At 39.6% G+C, this 14,331-nt stretch overlaps 1 protein-coding gene across 2 annotated transcripts in view; it reads right to left on the bottom strand.

The window, feature by feature from the left end:
• MICU1 (mitochondrial calcium uptake 1) overlaps window positions 1-14,331 on the bottom strand; it is a 201,326-nt gene that overhangs the window by 38,673 nt on the left and 148,322 nt on the right. For both annotated transcript variants that reach the window (XM_060034819.1, XM_060034820.2), the window contains exon 9: window positions 11,202-11,339. In XM_060034819.1, coding sequence (XP_059890802.1) covers window positions 11,202-11,339 — 138 coding nt within the window. The remainder of the gene's footprint in view (window positions 1-11,201; window positions 11,340-14,331) is intronic.

Raw genomic sequence — 14,331 nt, 5'->3', positions numbered from 1 at the left:
AAGCTGGTCAAAGATTTGCTGATCTTTGATGCTACTTTCTATGATGGCTCAAGAGAGTAGTTGGATAAACAGGGATTAGAGGGAGGAAGATTTGTCCTATATGCCTGTTTCCCATTTCTCACACATCATGCTGTGATGGAAATGAATACAATCTCTAAGAAATGAGTAACACTGGGGAAACACTGAGGTTAACGCCTTCTAATGAAGCATCAGGTCCTTTTCTGGACTGCAGATGTTGACGGGCTTCTACTCAGTACTGATCCTCTTCCGATCTCCATTTCCCCAAACTACAGAGCCCAGGAATCCACATAGGTAACTCAGTAAAAAGGAAACCTTAATATAGACAATCTATAGCACTTTCCTGGTACTCTCCAAACTGGCCAATGGCATCTTTCTCATTTCATCAATCAAACTAAAAGCTAAAATACTGTGTGTATGATTATGTCACATGATCGTTTTAGTTTTTCTCCTTAGAATCATAGAACTTAAAATTTTTTTAATTGTGGAATATGATGATCATATAGAAAGGCGCATAAAACAAACTGTTGTAAAATGAACACCCATAAGATCTCGATTCAGGTCAAGAAACAGACAATTATCAGCATCCCAGAAATCTCCCTCTCTTCCCCAACGTGACTCTTCCCAGTTATGAGCCTCTTCTCCTCCCAGTGATAACTACTGCGACTTTTAGAATATTCATTTCCTTGCTTTTCATAAAAAATAGCTTTACTATCTATTTATGCATCCTTAGACATATGTTTAAGGAGTTTAAGTATGTCTGTTTAATTTTATAAATGGAACCATGCAATATGTATTCTATTATATATGGATTCTCTCTTTAAGATTTTTCAATGTTTTTGTGTATATCTGTAGTTCATTCATTTTTATTGCTGTAAGTATTCCATCGTGTGACTATACTATTTGGGCTATTTCCAGTTTTTGGCAATTACGAACGGTTGTCCATCTGTATTTAAGCATTCATTCAAACATTTATGGAGCAACTACTATATACCAAGCTCCATAACTTCTGGCAGTGAAAAAGGCCTATATTAAATAATTCTGCCCCAACTTGAGGTCATTCTCTTAAGGTCATTCTCAGAGGTAGGGTTCATTCCTTGTACAAATGCCATAGTATGCTATCTAATGTAAGCACTAGGCTAGAAACAACATTATAAGAGGGAAGAATTCCACTGGAACAGAAGCACAGGTTTTACAATATCACCTGCTTGTGGATGGATACATTAATACCATTTTCTCTTCCTCTCCATCTAAAGATGTGCAGAGGTGGGAACAACCCAAGTGTCCATTGATATATGAATGGATAAACAGAATGTGGTGTATACATATAATGGAATAGTATTCAGCCTTTAAAAGGAAAGACATTCTGATACATGCTACAACAAGGATGAACCTTGAAGACATTATGCCAAGGGAAATAATCCAGCCACAGAAGGACAAATGCTGTATGATTCCACTTATACGAGGTACCTAGAGCAGTTAAATTCATAGAGACAGAGAGTAGAATGGTGGTTTCTAGGGGTGGGCGGCAGGGGATAATGGGGAATTATTGTTTAATGGGTATGGAGTTTCAGTTTGGGAAGATGAAAAAAGTTCTGGGGATGAATGGTGGTGGTGGTCTTTGCACAGCAGTGTATACTTACTGCTACTAAACCATTTAAAAATGGTTAAAATGGTAAATTTTGTTATGTATATTTTACCACAATTTAAAAAAAGACACGCTAAAGCTTTTCTACTTCTTTTTATTAGGATGTGAATTTCCACAGGCGAGGTAAGGATAGGGGTCTGAGTTTATGAAAGGGTTTTTAAGGCTAAAAGGTTGACATAAAATTCCTAAAACAGAAAGGGCATGGTAAAGGAATTGCATCCCACTCTGATAAACAACCTCTGATGTATGTTAGTTAATTTATTGTGAAACATCAAATGCTCAAGACCACAGTGCTTATGTTGAGAATTATTTGAGAACAGATATAAGAATCTGAACTGAGTGGTTATTCATTTGATGATTTAGAAAAACAGTGGAATACAACTCATACTATGCCATTATTAAATAAAAATGTGTAACATTTTGCCTTTTATTACATAGATATAATAAAAAATATTTATCGAGCACTATGCCAGGAACAGTGAGGAAAATAAAATTACATTGGACATGGGCCTCCTTAAAGAAAAGATGATGCCATTCACGAAATTCTTATTTCTTGGTAATTACCTTAGTAAAAAATCCAGAGGTCTATTAGAATAAAGCTAGAATAAGACTATAGCATGAGGTTCGTGGATAGAAAGTGCAAAGATAGTCTTTTTGCAAGTTGAGTTGCTCAGACTTAGAAGGCTACAGTTTAAGCACAATCTATTGTCAGGTGACTTGAACTGCAGACATAGTAGTGAAAAGGAAATATCCTTCTCTGAGGCTTGGCATTAAAGGGATTTTTTTTTTTTTTTTTTTTGACATACTATGGCGAAGTGGAAGAAGCAGGAGTTATTTTATTCTGTGACTAACTGTTCAACAAACCAGTTATCTATCTATCTTTGGAAAGAAGAACATATTTAAGACTGGGCTCTAAATAACTAAAAAAAGAAGATAAAATTAACAGTACTTTGACAATAGAAGTACTTCTTTATGTTGTTTAAAAATGAATTTAACATTAGAGAAGTTGTTAAACAAGCAAATAGAATTGCCTTTCAAAACTAAAAGCAACTGATAAAATGTTTAGGAGAAAACAGAAAATCTTCATGACCTTGGGTAAGGCAAAGAGTTTTTAGATATGACACCAAATGCACAATCCATAAAAGAAAAAAAATTGATAAATTAGATTTCATCAAGATTAAAAACTTTTGTGCTTTAAAATACTGAGAAAATAGACAAATCACAGACTGGGAGAAAATATTTAAAAATCATATATCTGATAAAGGATTTGTATCCAGAATTATATAAAGAACTCTTACAACTCAATGAGATCATAACAATAAACCAATTAAAAAAAAGATTTGAATAGACATCTTCCAAACAAGATATATGAATGGCTAGTAAGTACATGAAACAATGCTCCGGATCATCATTCATTAGGGAAATGCAAATTAAAATCACAATGAGATACCACTACATACTTATTATTGGGTTGGCCAAAAAGTGCCTTTGGTTTTCAAGTGAAAATAAAAGACCCATTTTTCATTTTCACCACAAACTTTATTGCACAACATATTCACCATTTTGTTCCACTACCTTCTGCCATTTCTCAGGCAACTTCGTAATTCCATCTGCCCAAAACTTTTTTTTTTTGGTCTGCATTCAGTCTTCATTGCTGTGCGCGGGCTTTCTCTAGTTGCGGCGAGTGGGGGCTACTCTTCGTCGCGGTGCGCGGGCTTCTCATTGCAGTGGCTTCTCTTGTTGCGGAGCACGGGCTCTAGATGCGTGGGCTTCAGTAGTTGCAGCACACTGGCTCAAGAGCGCATGGGCTTCAGTAGTTTTGGCATGCGGGCTCAGTAGTTGTGGCTCGCGGGCTCTAGAGCGCAGGTTCAGTAGTTGTGGAGCACAGGCTTAGTTGCTCTGTGTCGTCTTCCCGGACCAGGGATCGAACCCGTGTCCCCTGCATTGGCAGGCGGATTCTTAACCACTGCACCACCAAGGAAGTCCCTTCCCAAAACTTTTTATCTTTTTGAGCAAAGAACTGTTCCAGGTGCCTTTTATAGTCTTCCACGGAATTGAAATTTTTTCCATTAAGATCTGAATAAATGGAAATCCGAAGGTGCAATGTCTGGTGAATACGGCAGATGAACTGGAACTTCCCAGCCAAACTGTAACAGTTTTTGCCTGGTCATCAAAGGAACATGTCGTCTTGAGTTATCCTGATGGAAGATTATGTGTTTTCTGTTGACTAATTCTGGATGCTTTTCATCGAGTGCTGCTTTCAGTTGTTCTAATTGGGAGCAGCACTTGTTGTAATTAATCGTTTGCTTTTCCGGAAGGAGCTCATAATAGAGGACTCCCTTCTAATCCCACCATATATACACATCACCTTCTTTGGATGAAGACCGGCCTTTGGTGTGGTTGGTGGTGGTTCATTTAGCTTACCCCATGATCTCTTCCGTTCCACATTATTGTACAGTATCCACTTTTTTTTTTTCTTTTCTTTTTTGCGGTATGCGGGCCTCTCACTGTTGTGGCCTGTCCTGTTGCGGAGCACAGGCTCCGCAGCCATGGCTCACGGGACTAGCCGCTCCGCGGCATGTGGGATCTTCCCGGACCGGGGCACGAACCCGTGTCCCTTGCATCGGCAGGCGGACTCTCAACCACTGCGCCACCAGGGAAGCCCTACAGTATCCACTTTTCATCGCCCATCACAATTTGTTTTAAAACAGAATGTTTTTGTTATGTTTAAGTAGAGAATCACACGTGGAAATACGGTCAAGGTTTTTTTCGCTGAACTTTATGGAACCCAAACATCAAAGTGATTAACATAACAAGCTAGTGCAAATGACTACATTATTGTATGAATGCATTTATATGAAATTTCCAGAAAAGGCAAATCTATAGAGACAGAGGAAGATTTATGGTCGTGTAAGGCTATGGCAGAAATGGGGATTGACTGCAAACTAGCATGAGGGATCTTTTTGGGGTGATTGAGATCTTCTAAAACTAGATTGCAATGATGATTGCCTAACTCTATAAATGTACTAAAAATAATTGATGGGTAAATTGGTGAATTGTACACTTAAAATAATTTATATATACTTTATGATATACAGATTATACCTCAATAAAACTGTTAAAAAATAAAAAGCAGTTATAGTAGAATGAGAAGAGGGGGAAGGAAAATTTGGCTTCCTCTGGAGTCAGCTCTAAAGCCAGATATCTAGTGCTGACAGGCCATAGGTAGTACAAACACATTGTAACAATGATTTCTTGCCTTGTCTTTTAATTGGTCATAGCAAATCCATCTGCCAAGAATCAATCTAATTGCCTGAGCTCTCTCTGTGGCCCATTAAAAAAATAAGTCTCCTTCCTTCTTCCTTCTATGCTATGTTTCTCACCAATCTAATCTCTCATCTGCTCCATTTTCTGCTTAGTTTTTAAAAACATTTAAATTATTTTTACACCAGGTAATATATGGATATGGTACAAAATGTTACACAGCATCAAGTAATTCTTCCTTTCCCTTGTCATCCAGTCTCCCTCCCTACATGTGGTCACTGTCACCAATTTCTTGGGTACCTTTTCAGAGATGTTTCTGTACTTGTCTTGCTCCAATAAAGCATTTCCCCATTGCCAAGTGCAGACTTTTCTTCAACTGGTTGGTGTCTGGCAGCAGGGGGAAATTACACCATTTCCATTACTTACATTTCTATAAGAACCTAATAGTCCTGAAACATCACTTTCTTCATATGTTCATTCCTCCTGCTGACAAAATATCAGTGACATCCACTGTCAACTGGAAAGACCGCAAACTTCTTAGCCTAGTATACAAGGTCCTCTACAATCTGATTCCATAATTTACCTTTCTAGCTATCTCACTAAGAACCTATAGGTTAGAGTATAGCAACACTGTTTTTCTTGTTTCCTCTAAACCTTTCTGCTTATTCAAATCATGGAGAATAAACAGTGACAATAAACAGGTTCATTAGTAGGAAGATTATGGATTCTGGAATGAGACAGTCCTGGCTTTGAATCCTAGTGCCACCTCTTAAGACACTGTGTGATCTCAGACAAATAACTAAGGCTCAGAAAAAGTATTTTTCATCTCAAAAATGGGGATTCTATCCACCAAGCAGGATGTGATAATTAGGGAGAAGATAAGTAAAATGCCTAGTACATAAAAAGTACTCAGTAAATAGTAGGGCAAAGTCCTTAGTAAGCTGGCAGGCTCATTACTACAGAGCCAGCGGCAGTGAATTTACTCAGTTATGCTCTGAAATACACTCTCTGGTATGTGTAGGGCCTTGAGGGACAGGAAATAGGGAAAAGGTTGAGGTATATGAAACTAATTGTGTGTGGGGAAAACCAAAAATAAAACAGGGGAAAAAATCCATAAAATTAAATCTCTTAATAGTAATTCACAGTTTAGTACTCCTTTGGGGGAAGTAAAGGTTTCAAAGCTAATCAGTAAAACAAAGCAAATCAGTAGAGTTCTAATCTTTTTTTAGTTTAAGGGTCACACCTCGGGTGCTATACATAGTGGCTTTGGTGGGCACCCAATAATTGGAGTTAGAGTTTTTCAAGGGCTCTGCTAGCAATGTTTCTAGAATCTGATATCCTCTGAAGACCACAATGTGGTTCACCTCTCAAATATCTGTGAGAATATGTGAACAGGGGAGCCCACATGAATATTATCCACAGAAAACATGAAAAGTTAATAATCTAATAGTTTTATTAAAATTGTTTTTTTAAGTGCTAACTCTACTTAATGGCTAGTAGCAAGATTAATAAGTAATGCTATACACAAAGACTGCTAAGGATAGGGCTGTAAGAGGAATCACATAGCAAAAGCAAATACCTTTATAACCTGTTTGTCAAAATCCTACTCTGCCTTTCAGGCAAAGTTCAAATTGTACTTCCTCCAAGGTACAAGAATTCTTACTTAGTCTCTTCAGCTGGTTCTAATCTTTCTCATTGGTGCTCCCAAAAGATCTCATTATCTTTATTAGGGTACTTAATATACATTCATCAATGCATTTGACAAACATTTGCCTATGCAACATCGTATAGAGGATGGCAAAGATGAGTAAGACAGTGCTCTCAAGAGGCTCAAAGTTGAGTGAGTTGTCTTGTGCCATAATTGTTTATTATCTGTCTCCCTCCACTTGAGGGCAGAGACTTGGTTTTGCTCATTCCTGTGTTCCCAATATTTAGAAGAGTGCCTGGCACATGGTGGATGCTCAATAAATACTGAATATGAAATTATATAGTTCTTTGCATACATCTATTTTTTACTAAACTATTACAGATAGGTGATGGTTTTATCTTTTATCTTTCTCACAGCACCTGGCTTTGTGTCTTGAACATAGCAATGTCTGCCACTGAACTGTAATTTTCAATTCATCCTTGAGTGGATTTGCTAAATTATTAAAGTTTGCAGTTTCTGCACTCTTTTTTTTTGCGGTACGCAGGCCTCTCACTGCCGTGGCCTCTCCCATTGCGGAGCACAGGCTCCGGATGCGCAGGCTCAGCGGCCATGACTCACGGGCCCAGCCGCTCCACGGCATGTGGGATCTTCCCAGACCGGGGCACGAACCCATGTCCCCTGCATCGGCAGGCGGACTCCCAACCACTGTGCCACCAGGGAAGCCCAGTTTCTGCACTCTTAACCATAGAGAACGACCACTGTGAATTATACTTATGAAGTCTCAGAAAACTCTGTCTTTCTTTTAATGAGGAGAAGAAGGTAATTTGGAGGATGGAAAGTAAAAGAAAAGTTAAAGTTGAGTCAGATTTGACCTAGAAAAAAAAGTCACAGAAAAAAAAGATACTGAGGGGAATGGGGACAATCTGATAGAGGATAGGGACTAAACTTTAAAACAAAGCAAAAACAAAACATGTTTCTCATAAAGCAAAAAAAGAAAGAAAGAGAAGAAAAATCTGTCTTTGTTAAGTAAGAAACATGGCAGTTACCCAGAGCATGAATAGAGTAATTTTTCCAGGCATGGCAGGTTCCCCAATTCTTCCAGCTATTACTCAGGAACAAAACTAGAGACGCTGATGGAGCAGGCCTTTCCAGAGCAGTGACTCGCAAGCCTAACTGCACATTAGAATCACCTGGGGAGACTTTTAAGCACTATTGATGCCTGGACTCACCCACTGAGCTTCTGATGTAGTTACTTTGAAGAGGGTCCCAGCACCACTTTTGTGAAAAATTCACCAAGCGAGCCTACTGGGAGACCAGGTCTAAAGCACCGCTTTACAGCAAGAGTATGGTTAGGAGAAACAGAATTTTGCAAGAGAAGGGACAAGGTCTGTAATAGGAAGCCCTGGATTTTATTAGTCCAGACTCTGGGTGGATCATTAATTTCTCTTTCTCTCTGTCTCTATATTTTCAAAGGCGAAATGAGATCTAACAAAGCTGTTAGAAACACAAAAACGAAAAATGGCTGTGAAGCACTGCATAGTCATAAAGTAATACACAAATATTTATTTAGTGCCACCACTAGGACCTTCAATCTTTTAGGTCTGGTTTCATATTTTGTACAGAACCCCACACAGAAAATGATTAACATGTGCCAAATGAAAACACATTTTCATGTTAACAAATCCAAAGTGGAACAAAAGAAGCAATTAGGAAGCAGACAGTGATCCCCCTCTAATGGGAAATGGTCCCAGAGAGATGGGCTGGTAACCTTAGGAGCAAAGGCCCGTCATTAACTCTCATTTTAGTTAACTGCTATATTCACAAACTATTTAATCAACACGAGAGTACAGTCAATCTCAATCTCCCTGCTAAGGCAGGCTAGAAATTCTGGGCCAGAAATAATTTAGCACCCCAGATTTCCATCATCTGACAAAATCTGTCCTTTCATTTCAGGGCTCTTTTGCAAGGTCTTCAGGTCTTAAATTAACTCCTGCCAAAGCTAAAATACTTTATTCCTTTAAGGGAGATGTCTCCAACACCCAATTTATTGCTTTTAAATATAAATTCACAACAAAACATGAATTAGCCTATCATGATAGATAATTATTTTAAGGTCAAATCAATGCCTGGACTAAACTTTAAAAATAGGTCTGGTCAAAAGAAAGGAGTGTTCCCTATAAAATCCACCTGTATTTGCACTTAATTTTCTGAATTACAATTTCCAACAGATATGAGCTGGGTACTAGGTAGTGTAGGAGTTCTCTCTGGGAGAAAAGCATTGTCCTCTGTCACTTTCTGTTAATGACTCTTCCTCCATAGCCAAGGGAACACCTTGGGCTGGACTGAACTCAGAGAAGCTGACACTTTTTCTCAGAATCCAGCCTGTTCTCAGTTGCAGTCCACAGCCTGTTCAGAGGTCCGTTTAGCTTTTCAACATCCAAGACAAGGAGGAAAAAGTCTAGCTGATAAGAATTGTTTTCCACCAACTTGGGGCGATGCTATTCATGCAAGATTTCATGCACGAAGACTAATAAATAAGAAAACTGAGACAAGCACTAGCAATCCTATTTCTTATTTTCAGTTACTGAGTCTTTAAAGCTTAGAGTCTGCATCTAGGATAAGGCTCTTCAATTCATGAGGCCAGGAATGTTAAGTGATTTGTCTAATGTCCACAGAAATCTCTGAGGCAGGACTTGAACTCATCTTCTAGCTCCATGTCTACCACACCTTGGCAATCCCTCATGGTACATGTTTAGTGCCAGTTCAGTTTCCCAGTCATGGCCAAATGGTAACTGTTGTCAGGTGGAAAGGGTATTGAATTGAGAATGAGATCTGGGTTCTAGCCCTTGCATTGCTGTGTGTGTGTGTGTGTGTGATCTTTAAGAGATCTGGCCTCTTTACTAGTTTCTGGTTCAGTTTGTTCATCCCACCCCCTGGAAAACCCCACATGCTGACTCAATTCTACCATCTGCCTCTTCCTGTACGAGGTACAGCTCTGAAGGGTGTCACAGAGCAGAGTTGACAAGTGTCATCACAAATCCATGGTCTCTAATCTCAATGCTGCTCAAAAAAGGCCCAATCATCTCCTGAAATCTCTAATAATCTTATTCTCAATCTTTTTGCTTCTACGCTTGCTCCTTTCCAACTGCTCTTCATAAAGCAACTAGAGTCATCTCTTTAAACATACACACAACCATGCCATTTCACTGATCACAACCCTTTAATAGCTTCTCTTTGCACTATGAATAGAATTCCAACTTGTTCCACACCTACAAGGGCCTGCATGTTCTTGCCCCCCATCTCTCTCTCAGACCTCACCTTAGACCATTATCCTCTTTGTTAGTATGCTCCAACCACAATAGTCCCCTTTTAGTTCCTCATACATGCCAGATTCATCTTTCCTCCTTGTTATGGACTGAATGTTTGTGTCCCCCCCACCCCCCAAACTCACACACTGAAGCCTTAACCCCCACTGTGGCTATATTAGGAGATGGGGTCTCTAAGAAAATAATTAAGGTTAAATGAGGTCACAAGGCTGGGGCCCTGATCCTATAGGATTAGTGTCCTTATAAGAAGACACATTAGAGAGCATGCTTTCTCTCTCTGCACAAACACTAAGATCATGTGAGGACATAGCAAGAAGGTGGCTGTCTATAGGACAGGAAGAGAGCCCTCATTAGAAACCCAGTTTGCTGGCACATTGATCATGGACTTCTAGCCTCCAGAACTGTGAGAAAAGAAATTCCTGTTGTTTAAGCCACCCAGTCTGTAGTATTTTGTTATAGCAACCTAAGCAGAGTAATACACTGCCTCAGAGTTTTAAACATATGCTATTTCTTCTTTCTAGAGCTTCCTCTCCATTCTTCCTCTTTCCTTCTTTTCTACTTCCTTACTTGTTGTTCTAATATGCCTTCCAATTGGACCACTGTAATAAAACAGCTCTCCCAAAGGTCACCATTTTACCAAAACCAATGGGTATTTATCATCTCATTTTACTGGAGCCTTTCGGTTCCATATGACACTGTAGACCCCTTAGTTCATGAACACTCTTCTTCCTTGGCTTTGATTTCACTACTTCCTCTAGGTATTTCTCTAACCATTTCCTCAAGATTTCATTCTGGAGCTCCTTAAATGTTTCTGTTCTACTTGATCTTGCCCTTGGCTCATAGTTCTTTTCTGTTTAATATCCTCCTTGGGCAACTTCATCCATTCTTGTGGTTTTAATTCCAATAGTGTGTTGATGATTCCCAAATCTATCTCAGTCCTCTAAAGTAGATTTGAATATCCAGTTGGCTGCTAACCATCTCTGCTTGGATAGTCCACAGGCATCTTAAACTCAAGATATCTACAAGTGAACACTTTATCTCCCTCTGTAAACCAGCCTGTCTCTTTAAATTCGCAATCTCAGTTCATGGTGCCACCTGTGGTCTGAACAAAAAACATGGGGTCATTTGGGGCTCTCCCCTCTCCCTCACTCACTGCTCTTTTTTTTTTTTTTCAGGTACCAGAGATAAATTGAAATCAGTCATAATTAGTCATTATTTCACTCTCATTATGTTAGTGCCTTTGCAATAACAATATGCTCCCATGGTTCCTTTTCTTCCTCTAGGCAAAGATACCTACCTTTCCCTCTTTGAAGTGCTTCTTGAGCTGCTTCTGCATGGCAGTCAACTTCTTGGACTGTACCCCACTGTAGGCCAGCAGCATGCCACCAAACTGCCTCTCGGTGATTCTCCCATCCACAGGGTCATGGCGTTCAAACTGGGAAGGGAACAGAAAGAGTGTTCATGGGGTCAAATGGAAAGTACTTTGACATGGAATGTGGAATGATCAACTGTGTTGGATGGCAGAGAATAGGTGATGGCTGGGACCATATTTTGAACTATAATTCTCACCATGATTTAAAAAAATCAGTCAGAAACAAGATTTTTGTTCTTTTTTTTTAAAAATGTATCTATTTTATTTATTTATTTTTGGCTGTGTTGGGTCTGCACTGATGTGCATGGGCTTTCTCTAGTTGCAGCGAGTGGGGACTACTCTTCTGTTGAGGTACACAGGCTTCTCATTGCAGTGGCTTCTCTTGTTGCGGAGCATGGGCTCTAGGTGCGTGGGCTTCAGTAGTTGTGGCACGTGTGGCTTGCAGGCTCTAGAGCACAGGCTCAGTAGCTGTGGTGCGTGGGCTTAGTTGCTCTGTGGCATGTGGGATCTTCCCAGACCAAGGCTTGAACCCTTGTCCCTTGCTTGGCAGGCGGATTCTTAACCACCGCGCCACCAGGGAAGTCCAAAGGATTTGTGTTCTTATTCCAGTTCTGCCACTAAGTTACCCAACTACTCTAAGCCTCAATTTCCTCACGGATAAAAAGAGCTGCTATAGGGACTTCCCTGGTGGCACAGTGGTTGGGAGTCCGCCTGCCGTTGCAGGGGACACAGGTTCGTGCCTTGGTCCGGGAAGATCCCACATGCCACGGAGCGGCTGGGCCCATGAGCCATGGTCGCTGGGCCTGCGCGTCCGGAGCCTGTGCTCCGCAACGGGAGAGGCCACAACAGTGAGAGGCCTGCGTACCGCAAAAAAAAAAAAAAAAAAAAAAAAAGAGCTGCTATAACATCTTATATACTTTCTAGATGAGGAGCTTCCTTCTGGGAATAAAAACAATGTTAAAACTCCATTCAAATTCATGAGTAATAGTATTAGTAATAAGTGCTCTCTGGATCATCCATGTCCCTGCTACTCAGAGAAAACTTAAAAGCTAATTATTACAAATTTGATCAAGTATACATATGTAAAAGTCATATCAGTTCCTTGGTCTGTACTTAATATTGTTATACATTCAGACCTCTAAGCATTTCAAAGAAGAGTAGTGTCTTCAGATTTCCCCCAAAATGGTAATCAAATGCTAGAACAACAACAGACCTTGAAAAAAATGTATAGAGCGTAGGATGCCTCAATTAGACATGCATACTTATCATAAAGCTACTAAAAAATCATGAAGTGTATTTAAACATGCAGATGGAGAGGTTAAGTATAAAGGACCTCTAGCTAATCTAAGTAATATCAGAAAACTAAGATTTTCATTTACAAATGGAGAGAAGGGGCTTCCCTGGTGGCAGAGTGGTTAAGAATCCGCCTGCCAATGCAGGGGACACAGGTTCGAGCCCTGGTCAGGGAAGATCCCACATGCCGCAGAGCAACTAAGTCTGTGCGCCACAACTACTAAGCCTGCACTCTAGAGTCCGCGAGTCACAACTCCTGAAGCCCGGATGCCTAGAGCCTGTGCTCTGCAACAAGAGAAGCCACCGCAATGAGAAGCCCATGCACCGCAACGAAGGTAGCCCCAGCTCACCGCAACTAGAGGAAGCCTGTGCGCAGCAACAAAGACCCAACACAGCCAAAAATAAATAAATAAAATAAATTTAAAAATAAATAAAATAAAATAAAAATGGAGAGAAGAAAGTTATCTCAATGCCAGCTGCAATGTTAATGATACTTATAAATGCATAAATAATAAAATGGCTGAAGACAGGCCCAGAAACCAATTAGAAAGCAAAATGATTTCAAGACGGTAAAATTTCCCCATGGTTTTATTGGAAAATATCAGTTACCAGGAAACTTTCAGATTCCTATGTGGCAGGGTATAATCCTCTTCTCCTAAGAGGGTTATATAATAGACATAAGACATGGCCAAGTAAGGTCATGTCAACAAACATTTCCTGAATGTCTACTAGTTATTTAGCAGTGTGTTAGTCATTGTGGAGTATGGGAAAGGAGAAGATTCGGTTTCTGTCCTTAGGAACTTCACCATCTAGTAACAAGATAAGATTTACACATAAGACACAAAATAAGGAAATACGTAAAGAATGAAATTCTCTCTCAATTTTTTTTTTTTTTTTTGGCTGCACCACGCAGCATGCAGAATCTTAATTCCCCAACCAGGGATCAAACCCATGCCCCCTTTAGTGGAAGTGCAGAGTCCTAACCACTGGACCGGCAGGGAATTCCCCTCTCTGTTTTTATTTCCTCGGTTAGCTTGGTAAGTTGATACACACCTTAATTTGTCTCCTCACCGGTCAGACTTATGTCAGTGAGCAAGACACAGAATTACATTTTAACAACAGCAATCACTTACTGAAAATGTACTACAAGCCAGGTACTTCACCCATATATTCTTTCATTTAATCACTGTAACAACCTCGTGGAATAGGTATTATGAGCTCCATTTTACAGATGAGAAAACTGAGCGAACATGAAGTTAGAGCTCAGAGTCAAACGCAGCTCTATCTGGATCCAAAGACTGTATCTCAATATCATACTATTTCCTCCTTTTAAGCAGTAGTACATATTCATCCTATAGGATAGCATTATGTTATTTTGGATAAACTTATAAAGCAATGGGATTTAATCATATTTGAGTGAGAAGCAAAACTATTTCCAAAGAAATCAACATCATCAATATTAAGTGAAAGCCTCATTTGTAACTCAACCACTCAGTATTTCATGTTTGTCATACCATCACTTCCACAGAGCTGATTAATTTTTGACAGTACCAAAAGTTTTCAGGATTTAAGTTTGATTTATGATTCAGTTTACCATCCTGAAACAAAATGGAGGACTGATAAAATTTTTACAAATGGGAGTACTATCTGCAGTGTTTAAATCAGATTTGCAGTGAAATGTGATACCCCGTCCAAAGTTGGGCTTCTTCAAAGCAAGCGAAGCAAAGCTATGGTCCTAGGCTTCAATAATTTAGGGTGCTCA

Source organism: Delphinus delphis, chromosome 16 (genome assembly GCF_949987515.2).
Source record: "Delphinus delphis chromosome 16, mDelDel1.2, whole genome shotgun sequence".
NCBI lineage: Eukaryota > Metazoa > Chordata > Mammalia > Artiodactyla > Delphinidae > Delphinus > Delphinus delphis.
The sequence above is the reverse complement of the archived record's forward strand: the minus strand, read 5'-3'. Positions and strand labels throughout refer to the sequence as shown.